Here is a 24,823-nt window from a genome sequence, read left to right as displayed (position 1 = left end):
CTTATAAGTCCGTTGCCAAAATCATAGTATGAATTCAAACCAAATACTAAGCACAGAAGATTAATCAATCTAAAGTAAAAACATTGAAAACATACAATTTTTTGTGTAGAAAACAATTTTTGTGTAGAAATCAGAACTATATGTTACTCCACATAGGAGCAATCAATTAATAAATGTCCTGTGCAAAAAAAATTCCAAAAACACTCAAAACAGTAATAAAAACTTTGTGTATAACAACGGAAATAACAACAGAAAAGTCACTTGGTAGTAAAATAAATTCCTGCGGTCTTCCAGAGATAAAAGAATGATGGCAAATGCAAAATCAAATATATAAAAGTATGTACTACTGCTTCTAAGTAAGATAGCCATTTTGAAGAGGTAATAAGAATTTCAAGCAACATAACAAATTTGTTCCAGGGATTCGATAATTAGAAACCAGATTAAAAAAATCGTGGCAGAAGAGCAACGGATATTATTGATATCGAATCAATTAAACAATTTGAAAGGCCAGATATCAACTTCAAATCATTTGGCAACTTCAAATAGCATTCGACAACTCATAAAATCATTCAGCAACTCACAAAATCAAATTCCCTTAAGTTATAATAATGCTATCCCTGTTCCATCATGTTGTTTTATGACACTTCAGCTAAGATTTCATCTATTTTTATATAATTTTTTTTTCAAATAAAGTTGTCCAACTCAGCATAGGTAATGCAGTAATAATGCTTCCACAGTGCCACTCAACTACATTTTAGGGTAAAAGTAGTTTGTGATATTATCATGGTGATTCACAAAAAGCTAAACAGTGTTTTGATTTGTAAAGGGAAGGAGCAAAATGGGTATTCTCTGATGCAATTGCACAATAGATTGGGTATACCAATATGCAATGTAAATCTTACAGATCAAAAGAGGAAAATGAGAAGAACTTAGAGAGATTTGAGAAAGAAAAAAAAACTAATATATTTTTTACCAATCCAACTTCTCATTTTTTCCTGCAAATCAAATAAAAGAAATAAAGCCTAGCGTATAGAATTTTTTTATTCTAACTTCATCTCCAAGCTACTATAATTTAGAATCCCATTTTTGATACCAAGAAAATCATAGCCAACTTTGTTGTTATTTCCAGTTCAAGTACCAATACTACATCCAATTTTGCAGCTATAATCTTTACTGTTTTGTAATCTTAAACTACAAGTACCTCTAAGTTCAAAGTAACCAAAGTTATCAGATTAGGAAAAAGAAGGCTAAATGTAAAACTGACACTAATGTTTCGCATACAAATAAATATTAACATTAATGTTCTCAAGAGAAAGAAAGAAAGAAAAAACCTTCAAAAAAGAAAATAAATTTGAAAGAAGAAAAATATATATTTACGAAAAACATCACCAATCACTCTTCTGCTACAAATATCCCTAAATAAAAAGAAATGGTTGAACCATAAAGATGTCATATTATGGGAATATATATAAGAAGGGAATTACACTTTTTACTGAATGAGAAGAAGACCTAAAGCCAGCACGTGTGTAAAGCCATACGAGATAGGCCAAGTTCAGACCTTGTGAACCCGTCCTTGAACTGTCATTTCTGTTTTCTGCTTAAACATAGGAACAATCATATTCCAGATGATAAGTGAAGCAAACAAGAAGTATTCAAACTACCGTAAACCCACATTTTATACTTGAAAAACTACCTTTATTAAAAGATCTTCTAGGTTGTCAATTTGTAACTCACCCTTATCTCCCTTTTCAAAACATACAACTAAAATGTGTTCAATACGACCCCTTTCTTTTAGTTTCTTTGAATCAAATTTGATTTATTCCAACCAACATTGAATCATAAATTACCGTAAAAGAATTATTACCGTTCACTTTCACATGTATATATAGTCCAACTACTTCATGAATTCTCTTTAAAATAACGTTAGAAAAAGGATTAAACTTCATTAATGTTGGAATTTATGTCCTTAAACTTGTACTTTTTTTATTCAATAAAGTTTATTATTGAATGCTATAATCTCAAAACCAATAAATTAAGGTCCCGATGTTATTTTACTGAGTTTGTCAATACACTTGAACTTTATGTAGAGACATAAACATGGATTAAGTTTGAGTTAAAAGCCCAAATAATCTATAGTGTATGAATAAGGCTGGGCGCCTTATTCTGGAAAAACACTATGGATGAGGCCCGCTCCGTAGTTAGTACAAACGATATAATCCTGAATCGTTCATGTAGAGACATAGGAGTGGGAGTGTCCTATATAAATAGTTTTCATAAGACTGGAACCCCGAAATAGTCACTCTTAGTTATAACACCGTAAACTATAAACTTATTATTTCAATTATGATGACTTAAGTAACTTGATCTTAATCCTGAGCTAACTATAAACTTCTGTTCATTCGGTAGTATCCTTAGATCTGCATAGGTGAGGGCAACTCATCATCGATGGCCCAATAAGCCTCCTATTTCAAGGATAAGACCGAGTAGATAGCTAGGGACATAGGGTGCAAAATGGAATCTACTCCTACCCACTTATGGGATAGAAGATAGGTTGTTCCCTTAAGGATTGAATCCAAGTCTTGAACAAGGGGCCCCACCTTCTCATTGGCCCGAGAAGGATTCAGGCTTATAGGTTGGACCTTAAACCAATTGTTCAATAGTGGATCAGTGGGCCTTAAGGAGCAAGATGTAATCTCGAGGGTAAAATGATATTTTGACCCAGCCAAGATTATGAACAACCTGTGAAGGATCAACTTACTCATCATGGTTATTTCAGGTAGACAGAAATATATCTATAGTGAGGGGAGTGCAACTAAGAGTCTTTAGTGGAATGACTCTTTAGTTAACGAATGTTGGTTAAGTTTGGTCTAAAAGAGTTTAGCCAGTTAATCTCGAATCGTTGGAGTCCATGATCTATAGGTCCATTAGGTTTTTCTACTAGCTCATATGGATTCAACTAAGAACAATATGTTGAAGTAACTCGAATTGTTCGAATTAGGAAAAGATAGAGAAACCGACAAGTATATATGATATAATTCGATAATTATAAACTTTAAACTTTATATTCAAATATGATTTGAATTTTAGAAAAATGAATGCGAATTCGTACTTAGGAGGTTAGAATTAGTCAAGATGGGTAAAATAGCAAAAAGTCAAAAAGTTGACTTTTGACTAAGAAAAGTCAAAGTTTGACTTTGACTCAAATTGGTTAAATGACCAAATTTCCCTTTGACTAATTTCTTTATTAAACTAAATGTTAGTGGGAAATGTGGCAACTTATTATGAATTAGAAGCCACTAATTCCATTAAATATTTAATGGATTAATTAGGTGTTGAGATTATATGAAATAAATTGCATGCATTTTGCATATAATTTTAATATATAAACTTCTCATTACAGAATGAGAAGAAGATGATGATTTCTCATAAAATCTCTAAACGATACACCTTTTTCCTTTCATATCTCTAAAAGATTACTTCACATTACAAGTCCCACAACTCGGTTCTTGGTCCTGAGATTAGTAGGTTAACATAGTAGTTGTTCTTTGCTCGTGATCTTCAGGCAGAGAAGAAGCTTTGGATCGAAGAAGAAGTTGAGAACTACAAAAGGTAAGCTCATCGTTTACCTTTTACTTTCTTCGTTTAGGTCTATCGTTTAGTAGTTGCACGTTAGTTTCTAAATCGTTTAGATGCATATAGAGTAAAGCATGATCTAAATCTTCCGTTGTACATGCCATCTCTGATGTTTTTGTTCTATCATGTGGTATTAGAGCATGCTTAGTATTACTCATTTGCATATGGTGGGTTCGTACAATTTATATGATAAATTGCTATGGTTGAACTAAAATGGATTAATTTTAGATTTGGCTCTAAATTAAGTTGTTAATTTGCATTAATTATTGTAATTAGCCCTGTTGGTGGCTTAGTTTATTTTTTGCAAAGAGTCTGTAATTTATTGGAGTCATTAGAGTTGAATTTAGGTTGTAATTACTTCATTCGAGAAGAAGAAGTGTTGTTTTGAAGCTCAGACCCGGGAAGGAGCTGTTTCAGGCTTATCGTTCACCCTCTCAATGATCGCATATGGTACGCGTATCGCTTGTGCCAGTGAAGGACTGATATTATGTTTATGACTGGTAGTATATTGATGATGATGACTGATTTACGTTGTTGATGATGCATAGTATATTGATCACATGATTAAGGACATTAAGATTAATATTCATGCCATGTTTATGATATATTACATGCTATGGATGAGCGTTCTGTTAACTTTCTCTATTAGAGTCGTACCCATATAGGTGTCCCTCGAGATCATCACCTTTTTATGACAGTGTAGTCCGATGGAATCACCAGTCTCATGAGATGTTATGTGTATGAGTGGTCCGACGTGGTCACTTAAAGCTCGATTGTCCTAAGTGTTCCTTCAGGTTCATTGAAGACCAGTTTGTTCTAGGTGTTCTTTCGAGTTCACCGAAGACCAATTTTTGTCCTAGGTGTTCCTTTGGGTTCACCAAAGACCAGATGTGTTCCTACGGGATCACTAGATTGCGTGTGTTCGGGAACGCCTCAATTTAGGGGTAAAGGAAAGCTGGCAAGTGACAGAGAAGGATTCGTGACATGCCATATGGAGACTCAGTTTTGCTTCCGCGTCTATGTATTAGTGCTTCAGTATTATGTTTTTAATGAAAATTTAGTCTTCCTCTTTTCAAGAAAGTGTCTCTTGTTATTGTTTCTTTTTAGTAATGACTTCAACTTAGTATAAAAAGTTGAGTCATTACAATAATGTTCCTGGAATGTCTAATGACAATTTATTAATTTATAGTTAACTTAGATATAATTTGAACATATATAATATATTTGTTTTTTCTTTCATCAATATGATTTTTTTAAAATTAATTAAATTTATAGTATTTTTAATTTATATGTTATTTTTTTCTACAAAATAATATATCATAATGTGATATTTTTTTATAAAATAAATATTAAGTTAAATTTAGGACATTTTGAAAAATAGCAAAATATTGAAACTATTTACAAAATATAGCAAAATTTATCCAAATCTCTATTATTTTTTTTTCCAATTTTTTTACTATGTTTTATAAATAGTTTCATTATTATTTTTTTTTCTTTTTTGCTATTCATGACAATTCCTCTTAAACTTTAAATTTGAAAAATTGTTAAAAATAATAAAAATTATGATATAATTGATAACTCGTAGAAATACAAGTTATTATGGCCTTTTAGGTATAAAAGATTTTATGTTTGTTTATCACGATTTTTATGTCTTAATATAGGATTTTTAGGTGAAAAAGAAAAGAGTAGCCAAGGAACAAAAGTTAGGCGAGGAATCATGCAATCACCAGGCGACAAAAGAAATGAAGCTAAGCAATTTACATTACTAGAAGACAAAAATGGTTGGCGTGAATGTTAGAAGAGACATTTGCGGCGTTGAGCAGCTTTAAAAGAGAGTTAATGGAGCTTAGACGATGTTAAGTCCTGTCCTTGCTTATAAAAAGGAGGCTATCTCTTCATAATAAAGTGTGCGAGAATCTAGAAAACGAGTGCTCGCTTCATCCCTAACCTTCCTTCCGTGTTTTAGGTGACAACTTAGAGTATAGTTAAGAGGAATCTGCAACCATTTTCCCCTTCAATGTAATAGGCGAAAAACAGAGTCGATGAGCACAAGAAATTATACTCAAAGGCTCAACGCACTTCTTTGGACTTCTAATTGTATTTTTTATATATTGTATCTATAACTTGAACCTCATAGTCGAAAGGACTAAAGTTTCCTTCTATTTTTATTCTCCCATTTCTTTATCTCTTCAAGTTATTACTTATCTATAAACATGATAAGGCATAAGATGAAATTAGTACAAGAGAATCTAGATGTTTGTATTATTTGTCTTGTTCAGTTAAATGCTGCAATCAATACCTTATTCTATTCAAGAGAAAGAATGAAGTATAGAATGTTGTCATTCGACATAGTGATGACCTGTACTTAACTAATCTGGCAACGGAAAGAATGTAGGAATACATTATTGTCACAGAATTCCTCCTTAACATACATATAAAAAATGAGAGTGTGTATTGTGATAAGGCACCAAGAGGTTGCTTGCCTTAATATAGGATGAGTTGCATATAATGTAGTCAATTGGATTATATATAAATCATATAGTAACTTTGAGTATTTGCGTCCTGAAAGGCGATGTGACAAAGGCACCAAGAGTTTGCTTGCCTTAAATTTGAAGTTAATAAATGCTTTCACGATTGACTGATTGTCCTTGTATTACATTTGATAACTTAGACATTCTTGCATCCACAGAGCCTCAACATAACTGAGTTTGTGTTCCGCAAAATCACTAAAACTATGTCCACCTTGTTTCTTCAACGCACGTAGTATAGGTATTACTACAAGAAAAATGACTTTCCATGACACTTCTAAAGAAAAAAATTGAGAGGAGAGAAGAAACAATTGTCATAATATGTGAAAATGGGCTTTTTTGGCGGGAAAAGACGTTGTTTTCGGATATTATTTTCCGTGACAGTTATTTGGTGTCATAAAAGGGTATAGGATTTATTATATAATTTATTAAAATCCCAATTTTATTATAAATAACATAAAATCCCTAATTTTTCTTCATCTTCATTTTCAGTCTTCATCTTCCTACCGTCCCTTCCGAAACCCGATCCCTCGTCCTTCCATTCTTTCGTCGACGTGCGATAACCCATTCTTCTGCCGATGCCTAACCAACCTACTCTTCCACCGACGCCCGACCAGTCCACTCTTTCGCCGGTCTTCCTTCACCGCACCCAACCGAATCCTTCACCACCTACCTAGTCGAACATCGGCCATCCTTCACCGCCTACCCAGCCGAACGCCGGTCATCCTTCATCGCATGCAACCCCAATTTATTTTCCGTCGGCCATCCGCGCAGCACGTAACCCTCTTTCGCTGGCCATCCGTGCAGCTTCGAATCTTTCGCGTACCCAGGTTCTAATCCATTTCTTTTTAACCGATACATAATATCAATCTCCAATTTCATAAGGTTCTAAAATTGATTTAATACCCAATTAAATTACAATGTAAATTTTTCTGATTGATGTAAGGATGATTTTATAGTTTGCTTATCTTTCTTTTTATCAATTATATTTATTATAGTATGATTTAATATCTTATCCATTCATTCCTCAATATTCATACTGCTGTGTACTTTGAATTCAATAGAAGATGAATATTCATACTGCTGTGTACTTTGTATTCAATAGAAGAAAAGTTTGTTAGAATATGATTAGACAGACATTGTGATGTGAAATTTGTGAATCCAATGTATCATTAATATTGATTACGAATTAGTTAAGAGGCATAGGGCGAAAACAGAGAAGACACCAGAAATAATGTTGTTGAAGTGTGTTGTTGATAAAAAAATGTTGTTGATCTTAAAGTGTGTATGTAATTTAGCTAAGTATGTGCTCTATGTTGTTGAAGTGTGTTGTTGAAGTGTGTTGTTGATGTGTGTTGTTGATCATGAAGTGTTGTTGATAAAAAAATGTTGTTGAAGTGTGTTGTTGATCTTGAAGTGTGTATATAATTTAGCTAAGTATGTGCTCTATGTTGTTGAAGTGTGTTGTTGATCATGAAGTATTGTTGAAGTATGTTGTTGATAAAAAAGTGTTGTTGAAGTGTGTTGTTGATCTTGAAGTGTGTATGTAATTTAGCTAAGTATGTGCTTTATGTTGTTAAAGCGTGTTGTTGATCATGAAGTGTTGTTGAAGTGTGTTGTTAATCTTGAGGTGTGTTGTTGATGTGTGTTGTTGATCTTGAAGTGTGTATGTAATTTAGCTAAGTATGTGCTCTATGTTGTTGAAGTGTGTTGTTGATGTGTGTTGTTGATCATGAAGTGTTGTTGATAAAATAGTGTTGTTGAAGTGTGTTGTTCATCATGAAGTGTTGTTGAAGTGTGTTGTTGATAAAAAAGTGTTGTTAAAGTGTATTGTTGATTATGAAGAGTTGTTAAAGTGTTTTGTTGATCATGAAGTGTTGTTGAAGTGTGTATGTAATTTATCTTAGTTTGTGGGATCAATTTAGCTAAGCTTAGAAGTTATTATTCTTGAAGTATTTATGTGCTCTATGTTGTTGAAGTGTGTTGTCCGTCATGAAGTGAATGTGATGTGTTTATTTGGGTGAATTTGTTGTCTTGTTGAATCATTTTTTTTCCTTCTCTTATCTTATTAGGTTTTGCCACAATCCATTGGAGCAATAAAACCATATTTACGCAAATTCATTGATGTATAGGCTTTTTTGTAGGTTTGGTAGGAATTTTTTTTGTTTAAATGTAGTTATTTAAATAGTTTGTTCGTACCAAAACACATTTGTACCAACAATTAAAGTAATATTACAAAGTGTGTTGGGCCTATAAAAGTGTTCACCATTTTTTCATATGTGATTGTATTGGTATATAATAGTATGTGTAATGGCAGGACGACAAGAAATATAGGATTAAAAAAGAAAGAGGGCTGTTGAAAACAGTGACTAAAAACAAAAATATGACATTTAAATTGAAAAAAAAAATTGTCATCGAAAAAGTTTTATTGACATTTAATTAAAGTCATTGTAAGTAAAATGATGATAGTTAAATGTGTCATAAATGATAAATAATGACATTTAATATCAGTCATAGAATCTTAACAATGACAGTTATCCTTCGTCATAAAATGTAAACTATGACAATTATAAGTTGTAATAAAAAATAAACAATGATAGTTATTAACTGTCATCGAAAATGAATAATGATAGTTACACTCTGTCGTAAAATGTAAACTGTGATAGTTATTAACTGTCATCGAAACTAAATAATGACAATTATAATATGTCATAAAATGTTTCATTCGTGACATTTATTAGATGTCATGAAAACCACATTTCGTGACAGTTTTTTACAACTGTCATAAAATACTTTTCATGACTGCTACATCAATGATTCCAAAAAACTGTCACGAAAACCTTTAATGACAGCATTTAACTGTCATTGTAGACCCTTTTTCTACTAGTGTATACATAGGATAGATAATACTATTCATAAAATTATACTATATAGATACCAAATCAAATTGCATGATTAAAATCTTAAGTGCATTAATTCTTTATGTTCGACCTTTGACTTACCTAGGAAATCTCTCTTTTCGCTTATACTTGGACAAGAGAGAGGAAAACTTGTACCTACGCGATGTAGTCTTAAAATTAGCAACAATAAAGACTTATTGCATGACCCTAGTCACAGACTTAAAGCCAATATAGCATATACATACGAAAACAAGCAATAACCAAAAGTTAAACAAAGAAACCCATATTTTAGTAATATATTCAAAACTCTCTAAATGCTGTCCACTCGAAAATTTGTAGATAACAAGGCATCTTACAATGCTAAAGTGGCTACCCATGAGAATGTAAGATGTTCGAATATGTTTGCATTGTCCTAATAACGTTTTTAAAAGAAGAAAGTAATGAGAAAATATCTTAAAATTGAGCTGGGTCAATTTAGCCCAAAACGAATATGCGACCCGATCCAAAAGCATCTTTCCGCGTTTACAAAACCCTAATTCCTTCACTCATTATAGTCTCCCTTCCTGACACATCTCCCTCAGCCTTCACTCTTGCTCTCGGAAGAACGCTCGCCTCTTTACAGGTTCTCTTTCTCCTATATTTCTCTCTTTGATTTTCTTCTTAATTCCCTTTGTTTTATCCAAATTCAGTTTCAACGTCCAATCTCTTCGTTACGGTGTTGAGTTCTCTCCGTTTTTTATCACTTCAGTAACTAACTGTTGAATTTGCTTTGCTATTTGTTCAGATCTGATTTTTGAGCGAAACGTTTTTCTTCCGCGAAGCGATATGGCTCTGGTGAGCATCTCTCATTACTTCTGCTGTCGCTGTTATTCTTTTATGCTGCTTTTTTTTTTCTTTTTTGTTTTTAAGTTACCAAATGATTTCAGAACGAGTGGATTTATTTTCGTCTGGCTGTTCTAGATCTGACGGCCTAATATCTCGTTTGATAAAGATATGGAATTTATGATTTGATCTCTATGGCGAGGTTTTAGTTCGTTTCTAAATGCGTTTTGAGTATTTGTTTTGGAGCATGCTAATTTAACAATCAATCTCTCATAGATAGGTGGGAAGTGTTTTTATTATTAGTGGTTTTTGAGGTGTATCGAACTTGGATATCCATCCCATTCATCGTCTTGCATGCCACAGATGTTTAATGTCTAATTACTCGTTGGTCAAGTTGTTTTTGAAAGTAGATATTGGATCCGATCATTTATTCAAAGATATAGCCTGTAATGTTCTTGATGTATATTTGTTTTGATTTTCCAGGTCCTGCATTCTTGGACTCCTAGCAAAAATGTTTACAAGGTTTTAATAGCTGCGGAATACAATGGTGTCAAAGTTGACCTTGCCCCAGACTTCACCATGGGTGTAAGCAATAAGAGTCCTGAATTTCTTAAAATGAATCCTATTGGGAAGGTAAACAAATAGTCTGACGATGATCTTAATTTGTGAGAGATAATGGCTACAACTGATCTGGGCTTAAGTATTCTACAATTATGTTTTTCAATCTTTTAGGTTCCTCTTCTGCAAACACCCGATGGTGCTATCTTTGAGAGCAATGCTATTACCCGCTATGGTAATTACTATTCCATGTGTCTACTTGGGAATTGGGATAGACTTCACTTTGCAGATGAGTTAAAATGGAAATTGTTTTATACTAATGTTTTTTTTCTTTACTTCCTGCAGTTGCTTGCTTGAAGGACAGCGGTTTATATGGCTCTTCTCCAATTGATTATGTAAGATTCAGTGTTTTCTTTAGTTAGTTTTGATTATGCTTCTCTACTTTAATTAGAGAGTTCTCCAATTGATTATGTAAGATTCACTGTTTTCTTTAGTTAGTTTTGATTATGCTTCTCTACCTTAATTAGAAAGGAATGCGTTTGCTTTTGTTAATAATACCTTTTATTCTATTGTTTTCAGGGACATATTGAGCAATGGATTGATTTCTCTTCGTTGGAAATTGATAGTCATATTTCAACTATTCTGGCGCCTAGATATGGATATGGTGTTTACTATGCTCCTGTAAGTTAGAACACTTTTGTATTTCTATTGAGTCTGTTTTTCTTGCAAAGTATTAGAAAGTGGATGGTAATGATTGAAGTTTGTTTTTTCTCCTGTATTCTTTATTTGTGGGCAGCAATAGAAGATGAAAATTTGATTACGTAGTAGGCTTTTTTTTACCTCTGGCATATGACTTGTGTTATGATTTATTTTCTTCATGAAGGCAGAAGAAGCCGCGAACGCTGCCCTAAAACGATCTCTTGGTGCTTTGAACTCCTACCTTGCTTCAAACACATTCCTTGTTGGACACTCTGTGACACTGGCTGATATCGTTTTGACTTGCAATCTCTATTATGGATTCACCTATATTTTGCCTAAGAGCTTTACTTCTGCCTTCCCTCATGTTGAGAGGTACTTCTGGACATTGGTCAATCAACCAAATTTCAAAAAGATAATTGGTGAGGTTAAGCAGACGGATGCTGTCCCACCAGTGAAAACTCCTGAAGAGGCTGCAGCAGCTGCCAAAGCAAAGGCTGAGCCCAAGAAACAAGAAGAGAAGCCTGCAGCACCTGCTGAGGAAGAGGCACCAAAGCCCAAAGCCAAAAACCCCCTTGACTTGCTTCCTCCTAGTTCGATGATTTTGGATGATTGGAAACGACTCTACTCGAACACTAAGACTAACTTCCGTGAGGTTGCAATCAAAGGTATGGCCATTTGTCAGCCTCATTAGCTGCTTGATTTCTCCTTGAGAAAGGATAGTTTAACTGAATTATTCTATGGCCATATGTTTAATGCAATGCAGGATTCTGGGACATGTATGACCCAGAAGGGTACTCCCTTTGGTTCTGTGACTACAAATACAACGATGAGAATACCGTTTCATTTGTGACTTTGAACAAAGTTGGTGGGTTCCTCCAGAGAATGGATATTGCTCGGAAGTATGCCTTTGGAAAGATGCTTGTGATCGGATCAGAGGCACCATACAAGGTGAAGGGACTATGGCTTTTCCGTGGAAAAGAAATCCCCCAATTTGTGCTTGATGAGTGCTACGATATGGAGCTGTACGAGTGGAAGAAGGTGGATATCTCGGATGAAGCCCAGAAGGAGAGGGTGAACCAAATGATCGAAGACCAGGAACCATTTGAGGGTGAAGCTCTTTTGGACGCCAAATGCTTCAAGTGAGAAAATAGCGGAAACTTTTAATTTATTGTTGGGAACATTAGAGAGTTGAGTTTGAGAGAATTGTTTCTGTGGACGTTTTTTAGTCAGATTTTGTTTTCTGCCTCCATTTCGAATAGATTTTGTCACTTTTTACTGATACCATTATCGATTGATATAACGAAGATAACATTAAGAGGACAATGATACCAGATGAGTAAACAGCCTCAATCCTCCTTCCTAATCAAATTATGTTTATATTTGAAAAGCCTTTCAAATAAGACAGATTGTCACCATTTATAATTAGCAACAACATACATATAAGTAACCATGACCTTTTCTCATTTAAAAGTGTTTAGTAATTTATACCTTTTTACTTTTATGAAATTATTAAATAAAAATTCGATTTATAAAATAAGTTTATTTAAGGTAAATACTTAATTAACAGATTAACTTCTTTCATTGTAATTTGGGAATAATAAGAACACTTTTAATGAATATCAATCTAAATGGGCCCATTTGAGCTTTTACCTAAAAAATCACTTTTGAAAGTTAGTTTTCCATATTAAGGAGTTTTGTTCAAAGAAAATGAATTTCTGAAAAATCTTTTTTCATAAGTTATTCACTCTTTGTCATTCATGATTCAACGAATATGTAACCCAATCAGACCTAGAAGAATCTCTCTTGAAAAAATTGAGTAAATATGCCAATTTGGAAGCTTAAAAGGAAAAAAGCAAAGCAAAAAGAAGTTTGAGGAGAGAGACGAGTAAAGAAGAGTTTGATAGAGGTAGAAGAGAAGGAGAGAGAGATTTGTATGAGAATTATGCCATGTTGTGTGTGTACGAGAGAGTGAGTCGTTTTGAGTTGAATAAATGTTTAAATTAAAATTAAAATTAAAATTAAAATTAAAATTAAAATTAAAATTAAAATTAAAATTAAAATTTAAGAAAGAAAACCTCATTTCCAAACAGCAGCGGGGCAAAAACTCATTTTTCTTCCCAATTTGGGCCATACATTAAAAACAAAAACAAAAACAATAAAAAATAAAAAATAAAAAATAAAAAAACCCTTTACAAAACCCTAATTCCCTCACTCATTATAATCTCTCTCTCTTCCCAACACATTTCCTGCTCTCGGAAGAACGCTCGCCCTCTCACAGGTCTCTCTCCTTTCTTTCATCGCTATCTACTCTCCACCTTCATTCTCTTCCTCTTCCTTATCATTATTATTATTTCTCCCTTTTTTTTGTTTTTCCACCACCTAACTCTTCTCTTTGCTTTCCTATTTATTCAGATCTGATTTTTGAGCCAAACGTTTTTTCCGCGAAGCGATGGCTCTCGTGAGTCTCTCTCACTACTTCTGCTCTGGATTTCAGAACCAGTGGATTTATTTTCGTCTAGTTATTCCGGATCCGATGTTTTTACACTGTGTTTGAGTATTTTTGGAGGAATTTAGTAATCTATCTTCGAAAGTGATACTTTTTTGTGTCCGCTGTATTTCCTTAATTTGTGTACTTTTGAAATTGGAAAGTGTTTGACGTTGATATATTTATTGCATAGGAGGATTGAAGAAATAGTTGCTTTGATTTATGTTATTGACGATTGATGTTTATCCTTGTTCATTTTTGTATTGTGAAGGATGGAGTTTTTTAGAATTATGTTGAACTTAGTTATCCATCCCATTTTTTGCTTCTTGCATGTCAAAGTCTATCGAATTTATGTTCTGATTGCACGGCTCATAAATTTAATGTCTGATTACTCGTTTATTAAGTTGCTTACGAGAAATGGATTTCTGATCTGATGTAGTTTTGTTCTTGATGCATATGTGTATTGATTTTGCAGGTCTTGCATTCTTGGAAGACTAACAAAAATGCTTTCAAGGCCTTAATAGCTGCGGAGTACAATGGTGTCAAGGTTGATCTTTCCCCAGATTTTACAATGGGCGTGACCAACAAGAGTCCTGAATATCTGAAAATGAATCCTATTGGGAAGGTAAACATATATCTCTGGCGATGCCTGTTAGTCTGACTGTGTGAGAGATAGTGTTTACAACTGATATGCGCTTGGATATTCTAAAATATTGTTGTTTGGTATTGTAGGTTCCTGTTCTGGAAACACCCGATGGTGCTATCTTTGAGAGCAATGCTATAGCTCGCTATGGTAAACTACTATTCTGTGTTTCTCCTTGGGAGAGACTTGATAACCGTGGAGATGAGTTGAAATGGAAATCTTCTTCATTTTGTTTTTATTTTATGCTAATGTTTTTTTTTCTCTAAATGGTGCAGTTGCTCGCTTGAAGGACAGCGGTTTATTTGGCTCTTCTTCCATAGATTGTGTAAAGATCCTTTGTTTTCTTAATTGGTTTTGATTATGCTTCTTCCCTTTTCTTCAATTAGAAAGGAACGTCTTTGCTTCTATTTATCAATTGTTTCATTCTATTCTTTTCAGGGACATGTTGAACAATGGATTGATTTTTCCACATTTGAAATTGATAATAATTTGTCAGTTATTTTGAGGCCTAGATTCGGATATGCTGTTTACCATCCGGGTGTAAGTTGGATTTATTTTTTGATTGCTGTTTTGAGTTGTGGTTGAAAGTGGATGTTGATGGTTGAGGTTTATTTTCTTCTTTTGTATTCTTTATCTGTGGGCATTAATAAAAGAAGTGAGTTGGATTGAAAGATCCTTTTTTCTTTTCATTTTATTTTTTATTTTATATATATATATATACATACATAAACATGTATTCATTTTCATTCACTTTTCAGACCATGTAAATTAATTCCTTTGATACCTATGAATGAATTATTTCTTTGGTATTATTTTCTTCATGAAGGTAGAGGAAACCGCTAATGCTGCCCTAAAGCGATCTTTCGGTGCTTTGAACTCCTACCTTGCTTCAAACACATTCCTCGTTGGACACTCCGTGACACTAGCTGATATCATTCTTACATGCAATCTCTATTTGGGATTCACCTATTTGTTGACTAAAAGCTTTACATCTGAGTTCCCCCACGTTGAGAGGTACTTCTGGACATTGGTCAATCAACCAAATTTCAAAAAGATAATTGGTGAGGTAAAGCAGACTGATGCTGTCCCACCAGTGAAAACACCTGAAGAGGCTGCAGCAGCTGCCAAAGCAAAGGCTGAGCCTAAGAAACAAGAAGAGAAGCCTGCAGAACCTGCTCAGGAGGAGGCACCGAAGCCCAAGGCCAAAAATCCCCTTGACTTGCTTCCTCCTAGTTCGATGATTTTGGATGAGTGGAAACGTCTCTACTCGAACACTAAGACTAACTTCCGTGAGATTGCAATCAAAGGTATGGCCATTCGTCAGCCTCATTAGCTGCTGGATTTCTCCTTGGGAAAGGATAGTTTAACTGAATTATTCTATGGCCATATGTTTTACGCAATGCAGGATTCTGGGACATGTATGACCCAGAAGGGTACTCCCTTTGGTTCTGTGACTACAAATACAACGATGAGAATACCGTTTCATTTGTGACTTTGAACAAAGTTGGTGGATTCCTCCAGAGAATGGATATTGCTCGGAAGTATGCCTTTGGAAAGATGCTTGTGATCGGATCAGAGGCACCATACAAGGTGAAGGGACTATGGCTTTTCCGTGGAAAAGAAATCCCACAATTTGTGCTCGACGAGTGTTACGACATGGAGTTGTACGAGTGGAAGAAGGTGGATATCTCGGATGAAGCCCAGAAGGAGAGGGTGAACCAAATGATCGAAGACCAGGAACCATTTGAGGGTGAAGCTCTTTTGGATGCCAAATGCTTCAAGTGAGAAATAGCGAGAGATTTGGTTTGTTGTTGGGACCTTAGAGAACTGACTTTGAGAGTAAGGTTTCTGTGCTTTTTTTTTTTTTTTTATTTTTGTGGGTCGATTTTGTTTTCTGTCGTATTTTGAAGTAGTAGATTTTGTCTCCTTTTATTTATTTCCCGAGGCAAACTGAAACATACTCTTTTGCTTTCTATTTAAATTTCGAGCTTTCGTTAGCTTATTAAGTGATAATTTATGATTTATGATGCGTAATTTTTATTGTTTCTATTGGAGTATAATGTTTAAGAGCTTTATGGAATGAAATATCTGAGATTAAAAGCAGACCTTCTTGAAGATTGAGAAATAACTTGGGCATAGAAGATGAGAAATACAAAACTGGAATTGGGTTTATTTAGTTTTCAAATAATAGAAAGTCTAGAAGTTAAATGAAGAGGAGATGAGATGGTTATATTTTAAGTAATAGAGTAGGGTGGATTCTACCAATGTATAGATGTTTCTGAGTCAAGTAAAATTTAAGTGATTTTATTGTTTTCTTTAAGTAGGAAATGAAGATGTTGATTTGAGGACAAAATCGGGGAATCGTGTGAACTCAACTGTTGATTCATTGTCCCGTATTCCTTTCCAAACCAAACAGGACAATTAAGATTCACTGTACTTTCTAAACCACATTTTTACAAGCCTATAAAAAACAGTATTTCAATTTATTCAATTTAATCTATAAATTAAATGACTGCCTAATATCCATATCTAATCTTATGTCATGTGTTGCAAATAGAATATTCATTAAAGGATTAAGGAGGCATGAAAAGGCTAACTATGTAAATACTACATCATTTTATTACATCCGCATAACTAAAGCAGACTCATTTTCTTTACTGGGTTCTTGTATATTAAATGTAACCATTTTGTTTTATGTTTTTGTTTATTAAAATTAAGTTTATAAATAATATTTCTATCTTCAAATTTTTTCTTTTGTTACCTAAAACGAAGCTAAATTTTGATTACTAAATAAAGTAGTTCTTAAAAACTTTTATTTTTTTTAAAATTGGTTGAGAATTCAACTATTGCATTTAACAAAATGTATATTATGGTAAAAAATGAACTGAATAAGTTTATTGCATTTTGCCTTGTTTCTCTGTAATTTAGAAGTTGAGTTCAAAAATTAAGTTTACAAAGTATTAGTTCAATCTATTGGTTTCTTTGTTTTATTAATTACATTTTAAGAGTGTCTTAAAAAATCAACCCTTATATTAGAAAGTAAATAAAATATTTTTTTTTTAGAAACTATGTTTTTATTTTCGTAATTTAACTAAGAATTGATGTATTTATTTACGAATGAAAATGATCATAAAAATAATCTATTAAAAACAAAGACAAAATTTAAAAAACCAAAAATAAAAAGCAAAATAGTTATCCATTTGGACAAGAAGCTATTGGATTTTGTTTTTTTAAGATAAGTTAAACACCTCTTCGATCTATATTTTTTAAATTCTCAATTATTTGTAAAAGAAATTTAGTTCGATAGTTGACATGATTTTCCATCTTAGAAGTTAGTAAATTTGATTTTCATTCTCACAACTATTGCTTTAAAATAATAGAATTAAGTGTTTCTTAGAAAAATATAAAAATCATGATTGAAAAACAAGAAGAAAAACATAAATTTTAAATACAGAAGATAGAACAAACAAAATCGTCACTAGGTAGTTATATTCTAAAATTGTTTTCTCAAATAAAATTTAAAAAAGGTCATTTCAAATGAAAAATTACTAAAAATATTTATAAATATAATAAAATTTCATAATCTATGTACCGATCATAAACGGTGGTGTTATGTTTTGAAATATTTTCATAAAATTTGGTATATTTGAAAAGAAAAAGAAGGGAAAACTCCAACAATTTTTTTTCTGTCTTTTTGGTATTTTTTTGAGTTAAAAAAGTGGAGAATTAAAGCATCCCCTTAAAAAATATTCCCTAATAGGAAATAAAATAATGTTTTTTAATTATGTAATTATTATATTTTATTTTGAAAATGTCCGTAAAATAAAATAAGTTAATTAATGGAATAATTATAAAGGACGGTAAAAAGAGAATGGAAAGATAAATCATACAATATATGGAAATGGAATTCCTTTAAGGCAGAACTTCCAAACACAAAACAGGGAAGCGTTTAAGCCTCAAGCATCCATTAGCGTTGTTTTTGTTCTCCAACAACTCAGCTTTCCCCCTTCAACTTCTTCTCTTCCATTTTTCTCTTACTTTCTCTTTCTTCCATCCCACCCCTTCAATTTCTTCCCTATTCTTCCCACAATCCCATACTCCCACACACATATAGATATGAGCAGAAATTTGAGTCCCAGACCGTCGGATTTCCTCTCCTTTTCCGCTTCTCTTTCCCTGCTTTTCGTCTCCGGTACCTCCTTCAGATCTCTCTTTCTTTCTTCCATCCCTCAATTCATTTTATGTCATTTTTCCTTTTCTTTCTTTTCCTGATTCTCTTTCAATGTTTTTCGTTGATTCTTCTGTCTTGAGAATCGAGATCTTGTTTTTTTTTTTTTTTTTTTTTTTTTTTTTTTTTTGTTTGGGTTTTTATTTAATCTCATACCCTGTTAATTAGTTGAACAAGTCTTTTGGGATCTTTGTTGTTTCTTTCTTTATGTTTTCTTTCTTCAAGTTGTGTTTTCAGAACTTTATTATTTGTGTTTCATGGTCGGTTGCTGTATTATGATCTTTCTTCAATATTGAATTTTCCACGTCAACATACAAAATTAACTTCTTCTTGTACCATAAAGAAGCCAGCCATGAACTCTGTTTTGTTCATTGAGCTATGCACCGTTTTGCTAATTGAAAATGAAAATAAGGAGTTTTCGTCCATCTCTGGCTCGGATATTGATTTCCTTCAACCCCGTATTCATTGTTATTTATTTATTTATTTTCATTTGTATGATTTCTGGAGAAAGGAAATTCAAGCATGGAATAGTCTGTTAGGAGGCATTTGGGCAATAACTATCCTAAGACTATAATAACCATGTAGCAACAGTAAATGCTATTTTATGCTCCCAACAAGTTGTAGTCTACACTATTTCAAAACTCTCATTTGTTATAGTTTTTACTATTTTACCTTTCATGGTTTTTTTAGCCTTTCTTGTAGCGTTTATTATTTCTTTCTGAAACTAAAATAACTTACCCTGCAAACACATACTGTTGTAACCCAAACTAAAATAATGTACACTTCAACACAAATTTATTATAACTCAACCATAATAACCTCGAGTATTATAACCAACTCCTTGTCCTAAATGTCCCTTAGTACTTTGTAGATTTCAAACCCAACATGGTTACTTTTTTTTTGAGTCTTATCTTGAAATGAATTTTGTTGTCTATTTGTAAATGTTAAGTCATCAATTAGTACGTATTGAGTCATGAATACTTACTTTTGCAGCTATCTCTTAACACTTCTTTTGGTTGGCTACTACAGCCCTTTCTGATGATTCCAGTAAAAAAGATAGTATTAACTCTGGGAATCATCCATCCTCCAGAAGCAACACTGGTTCAATGGTTGCCATCATCCTCCTTGGAATTTTGGTAGCTGTGTTATTATCATTTTTCCTTTTCAAGTTATGGCAAAAGAAGAGAAGAGAAGAGCAATATGCCCGACTTCTTAAATTATTTGAAGAAGATGATGAACTTGAGGTTGAACTTGGTCTTCGGGATTGAGAATATCTGAAATTCTAGTTCACTTAAGTTTGGTATGTCATTGATCTCGTCATTCTTTTATTCTTACCTGAAATAGCTTCATATTGATATGCTGGAATGCTATTAGATGATATGGTTGCCTGTGATGAATACAGTACGAGCAAAATATATGTAGTGGCATTTTTATTTTTCTATCCATGGCTGCATGACCAATAGTTTCTTTTTCTTTAATTTGTCTCGTTCATTCTTGTCCTCTATGTTGTCATTAAGTTCTTATTTTTCATGGAAGTAGTACATAAAAATGATATTCAAAACAACAAATAGTTTTGATTTGGATAGTTAAATGAGATATTAATTTTCTTTGGACAAAGAACTGATCATTCCATTGAAAATTGAAATAAATACAAAGGAGTAGGGTCCCGAGGCCCAAGGGGAATTATAAAGGGATTTTCCACTTGGCCAAAAGTATCGAAATGCATAGAGACTGGAAGAGGGCTTGTGTTTTTTGCACCAATATGTAGCGGAGAACTGATTACAAAAAATTGTCAAAAGGATCGTATTTTATATGTACTGCTGCCGTTTCATATGAAAAAAATTGTTGGCAGCCGCAGGTTTTGTTCTAAGAGGTATGCATAATGCTCGGATGTGCATTTAATATAGGAGATTGCTCAATTTTGCATCTTCATTTCTCCATTCTGGAATCATTTTTACATCCTAAAAGGCTAAAAGTTTTTCTACATATCGAACGACTCCAACTTTTCCTGTTTCTTTTTATCTCTCATCTTTTCCTTCTTTGCCATCCTTTTATGTGGAAGGTTGAGACTCATCGTGGCGTGAACTTTACAATTTACAATTAATAACTCTTATATGAGAAGTGGAAACGCCTGACATGGTGTTTTAAAAAGCAAATAGCTTTCTGAGAGGCTGAGCCGAAGGTGCTTGGGTGGGGCGAAACATTATATCTACTTAAGGTTTCAAGTAATATTCAAATTTTGATCGTGGGGATGCTTTTCTACATAGGAAATATATTATTAATAGGAAAGGTAGATGGATGAAGAGGCATCATGTTAAGCACCACCAAGAGCATAAGATGTTCTACCAATTGTTATTCATAAAAATGAATCTAATTACAAAATAACTTAAACTCCATGAAGAGCTGTAAAAAAACTTTCCACAACTTAGGCATAACAATGTTTTCTCACAGAAGTTTGGCATTTCATTTGAAGGAATGTCCCGAAAAAGCTGTTCAATGTAAGAACATCCATTATAAACACCAGAAAATACCAAATTCATTCTGTTTGATTCAAGGAGTAAGAGTTCTATAGCCCATGACTTAGTAACTCCTTATATAGCTCACAATTAAACAACTCTTTATATTTAACAACTCTCGATATTAAACAACTCCACTTCTTGTCCCAAACGCCTCCTACTCTCATGATTAAACAACTTCACTTCTTTCCCCAACACCTCCTAAGAAACTAATGCCAATAGTTTGTGGCATAAGGGCTGGAATAAAACTGTTAGCTTTGACCAATTCATGCTTCACAATGCCCTTGGACTTTGTCTGTTGCTGTTGTATTAACTCTACCCGAAGCCGGAGTCCACGTTTTGAATATGTTTTCTGAAATTTAATCAATTTCTCTTAGAAAAAAAGCTGGAGTCCGCAGGAAAAGTACAACTTTCTTAGAGGCTTCTTTCCATAACTTATGTGAGTATTGAAAGTAAAGGATTCTCACTTTATTTGGTACTTAGGGAAAGACATTCATGTATTGGACACATGAAGAGAACATGTAATACAATAACGGTGTTAAAACTCGTAAAAAAAAAAAAACTATACATTCCCTAGGAATCTTTGAGCCTGAGTTGAGCTCGAGTATGCTATTCATGTGTACATTGAAGACAGATATTGCACAAACGCTAGTCTAATAATTTACCTTGTCTGTGGCTTCATGATTTAATCTGCTGGTTTCGCTGTTGTATTGCTTATTATAGACTCTTTAATGTTTTAGACTTGGTATATTAGCTTTTACGTGGTTCTTGCTACTACACTCTATCAATACTGTGAGTTGTTGTTTATTTTAATTGTCTTTTAGATTGTACTTGCATCACTGTGGTTTCATTTTGTGTTCTGGCGAAATTAGGTGTTATAGGTCTATCACACCTCGAACGTTCAAGCACTTCTCTTGTCATTGTTTCTTTTCTGTATAAATTTGCATATTAATTTTCAAATGTTTACTATACCATACCCTGTTCTTGACAATATTTGTTGATCCGAAATTCTCTTATACGACCTGAATATATTCTGCTGGTTTTTTTCTCAGGCTCAGAAACCATTGTGTTGGAGAATTATTGCATTTCAAATGTCTAAAAGGTGGTGAGATGATAGAGTGAGTATGTTGTAAGGTTAGATTTTTGTTTTTGTTTTTTTAAAAAGATTGGGGGTGGGGCATAACCTTGTAATTCCCATATCATAATGGATCATTTTGTAAGGAGTGCTTGAAGGATACGAGTCCAGGTTTTGTAAAATTGATGTCATATAGCAAGTTTAATGGTGAAAGCCGAAAGGGTTTGACTAAAGCCCCAATATTTAAATATGTTCGGAATTTTTTAAATGTATTTCTAATCTCAATGTGTAGCCCATCTAACAAAATTCAACCTGTTCCAGCATACTTCTCCTTCAATTTTTTTCTCCAATAACAAAGAATAAAAGAAAAAGTTATTAATCAGGAAAATACTTTTGGTTTGTTCTAATTTCAGGGTGTTTGTGATGATTTATTTAGGTCTCTACTAAAATGCTAATAAAAAAAATGGATATGGATGTTGGGGGGAATGCTGTGGGAGTAAAACATAAAATCTACCAAATTCGTAGAAGAAAAAATAACACAATTTTAGTCCTTAAAGTAAGAAATTCATGTCTTTTTTATTTGGTTTGCCATTGGTCCTTAGATATGAAAAAAATAATTGTATAGGTCTGGAAATTAGTTAAAGCAGTTTCTACTTTAAGGTTGACTAGTAGTTTGTGAAATTTTAAATGATAAAGTTAACGCCATGTTAAAAATAACTTACTTCTTAGGTCACATCTAATTTTGTTTATTCCATTCAATTGTTCAATCATAGATTATTGTTTTTCTTCTAAAAAGTTGAAATTTTGTTTATGTGATTAGAGTGGGACGTACTAGGAGGGCATATGCACCAACCATTTTTTTGTTTTTCGTTTTCTTTCTCGCTAAATTTGGTGCCTTCATCGTCATCATTGTCATTCATTTGCTATTGTTTGATGCCCCTCACCATTTTCTTTGGATTTGATGTTTGTCATAGTTCATTAACTATTGTTGCACTTCTTTTCATGTGATTTTGAACGAGTTTTGTAGAATAAACATCGTTATACTAGAGTCATCGAATTTCGTCCTGTTTCTTTATATTTGGAAGGAATGGTTCATTCCTCTTATTTGTTATTCGTTTTAGATTGAGCATTGTTCCTTGTCTTAGTGCCAGAGAGGGCATCGAGCAAAGAGAACATGATGAATGGAGCATTTGCAAGTAGAGAGACGACAAACAAATGATGACAAATTTAGTGATGACAGTGAGTTGAGGTAGCAAGTTGATCCAATCTTAAAAGCGTTAATGTAGAATGACTCAATTCTAAAACCATTAAGAACTAACATTTCGTTGATATCACATAGCACTCTACCATCTAGAAGTTCTTGTGATAGGAAGATTTTGTCTATTGCAAAATAATTGGAGCTCTAACCTAGTGTACATTTTTTGAAATTGTGAGAGAGAAACAAACACTATAAGATCACACATTTTAGGTAGAACAAACACTTTGCTTTTGATTTCACCTAAAAAAGACTTCATACAAAATAGAAATAGTTTTCCTCACTTATATTCCCCATGATTATTCCCTTATAACCAACTTATATTCTCCATGATTATTCCCTTATAACCAATGCAGGACTTTGGTTGCATTTCGAACCAATTCTTTATGCCTACATTGTTCAAGTTAATCCTCACTATTGATGTACATGTAAAACAAATTGATAATAAACTTACAAGACAAAATACTTAAGGGGTGTTTGACACACAAACACGAGATGAGTTGAGTTGATATAATATACTAACTCATTGTTTGGCTCACCAACTTTACATGTTGGTGGAGTTGAATTGGTATATTATTCCAGCTCACCTCAACGCTTTCTTCTCCCCAATTTTTCTAGAGGGCTAGCCCATCAACCACCATTGACGATTATCATTACCACAGTTTGAGAATCAACTTTGATGACTACTTTCACATTGGGCTCACCCATCAACCGCTATTGACGATGATTATTGCCACACTCTGAGAATCAACTTTGACGATCACTTTCACACGTCCAACTCCAATGGTCGATTTTGGGTTTTGGCAACCACCTCCAACGATAAACTATGGTGACCTCTTCAGACAACCACATTCGTGTGACCAATTTCCACAACTAATTTTGGGCTTCGGTAACCATCTCAAATAAAACTTCGATGAAAATCAACTTCGTTAACCACCTTCCCAATACAAATTTCAGGCTTCGACAACAAACTCTTTCGACCAACTCTAAGATCACCTTTGTGTAACCAACTTTTGCCTTTGACAACCACCTACAACTACAAACTATGTTGAACATCACCTTTGATAATTAACTTCAACTTTGGGCTCTAACAACTACCTTTACAATAAAGTTCAACGAAAATCACCTTTGGTAATCAACTTCAATGATGAGTGACAACTACCTTCAACAATCAATACCAACATTTACCTTAGGCAACAATGAATGTGAAAGACCACCTCTATCGATCAACTTCAACAATGATCACATTTAGCGGCCAACTTCAACAATCGTCTCGAACAACTAACTCCAACCACCAACTTTGTTCATTTTCAACGACAAACTTGACCAATAATATACTATAAAAAGAAAAAAAATAAAAGAACTTGACCGACAAAAGTGCATTTAAAAAAATTAAAATTATTAGTTTATGAAAAAACAATGTGAGATAATCAAATAACTTTAAGTTAATCATCATGTTAATAACTATTGTAATAGCTAGA

The 24,823-nt window shown here is 33.2% G+C and overlaps 3 protein-coding genes across 5 annotated transcripts; all 3 read left to right on the top strand.

The window, feature by feature from the left end:
• Positions 1 to 9,567: 9,567 nt before the first annotated feature.
• Positions 9,568 to 12,419, top strand: LOC103493313 (elongation factor 1-gamma-like). The gene is made up of 8 exons (XM_051086801.1): positions 9,568 to 9,683; positions 9,846 to 9,895; positions 10,367 to 10,516; positions 10,616 to 10,676; positions 10,787 to 10,836; positions 11,021 to 11,122; positions 11,325 to 11,805; positions 11,904 to 12,419. The coding sequence occupies exons 2-8, from the start codon at positions 9,887 to 9,889 to the stop codon at positions 12,281 to 12,283; spliced, it is 1,233 nt and encodes a 410-aa protein (XP_050942758.1). The 5' UTR covers positions 9,568 to 9,683; positions 9,846 to 9,886; the 3' UTR covers positions 12,284 to 12,419.
• An 880-nt stretch (positions 12,420 to 13,299) lies between these two features.
• On the top strand, positions 13,300 to 16,302 carry LOC103493314 (elongation factor 1-gamma-like). Its single transcript, XM_008454019.3, has 8 exons — positions 13,300 to 13,418; positions 13,553 to 13,598; positions 14,101 to 14,250; positions 14,358 to 14,418; positions 14,544 to 14,593; positions 14,707 to 14,808; positions 15,095 to 15,575; positions 15,674 to 16,302. The coding sequence occupies exons 2-8, from the start codon at positions 13,590 to 13,592 to the stop codon at positions 16,051 to 16,053; spliced, it is 1,233 nt and encodes a 410-aa protein (XP_008452241.2). The 5' UTR covers positions 13,300 to 13,418; positions 13,553 to 13,589; the 3' UTR covers positions 16,054 to 16,302.
• A 1,862-nt stretch (positions 16,303 to 18,164) lies between these two features.
• LOC103493315 (uncharacterized) lies at positions 18,165 to 22,355 on the top strand. 3 transcript variants are annotated; one of them, XR_538424.3, is made up of 3 exons: positions 18,165 to 18,460; positions 19,526 to 19,796; positions 22,065 to 22,355. XR_538424.3 is itself a non-coding variant. In XM_017045718.2 (2 exons), the coding sequence occupies exons 1-2, from the start codon at positions 18,385 to 18,387 to the stop codon at positions 19,762 to 19,764; spliced, it is 315 nt and encodes a 104-aa protein (XP_016901207.1). In that variant the 5' UTR covers positions 18,175 to 18,384; the 3' UTR covers positions 19,765 to 19,969. The 3 variants fall into 3 exon arrangements, 1 of the variants encoding a protein (XP_016901207.1); XR_001763120.2 differs by having other exon boundaries at positions 18,174 to 18,460; positions 19,490 to 19,796; XM_017045718.2 differs by lacking the exon at positions 22,065 to 22,355 and having other exon boundaries at positions 18,175 to 18,460; positions 19,526 to 19,969.
• Positions 22,356 to 24,823: the final 2,468 nt, after the last annotated feature.

Source organism: Cucumis melo, chromosome 6, assembly GCF_025177605.1.
Source record: "Cucumis melo cultivar AY chromosome 6, USDA_Cmelo_AY_1.0, whole genome shotgun sequence".
Lineage (NCBI taxonomy): Eukaryota > Viridiplantae > Streptophyta > Magnoliopsida > Cucurbitales > Cucurbitaceae > Cucumis > Cucumis melo.
The sequence above is the reverse complement of the archived record's forward strand: the minus strand, read 5'-3'. Positions and strand labels throughout refer to the sequence as shown.

Bases quoted from the DNA above. Each gene is read 5' to 3' on its own strand.
- LOC103493315 (XM_017045718.2), top strand. From the start codon at position 18,385: ATGAGCAGAAATTTGAGTCCCAGACCGTCGGATTTCCTCTCCTTTTCC. The intron at 18,461-19,525 runs GTACCTCCTTCA...TGGCTACTACAG, and splicing joins TTCCCTGCTTTTCGTCTCCG to CCCTTTCTGATGATTCCAGT.
- LOC103493313 (XM_051086801.1), top strand. The intron at 10,517-10,615 runs GTAAACAAATAG...TCAATCTTTTAG, and splicing joins AAATGAATCCTATTGGGAAG to GTTCCTCTTCTGCAAACACC. The intron at 10,837-11,020 runs GTAAGATTCAGT...TATTGTTTTCAG, and splicing joins GCTCTTCTCCAATTGATTAT to GGACATATTGAGCAATGGAT.
- LOC103493314 (XM_008454019.3), top strand. The intron at 14,251-14,357 runs GTAAACATATAT...TTGGTATTGTAG, and splicing joins AAATGAATCCTATTGGGAAG to GTTCCTGTTCTGGAAACACC. The intron at 15,576-15,673 runs GTATGGCCATTC...TACGCAATGCAG, and splicing joins CCGTGAGATTGCAATCAAAG to GATTCTGGGACATGTATGAC.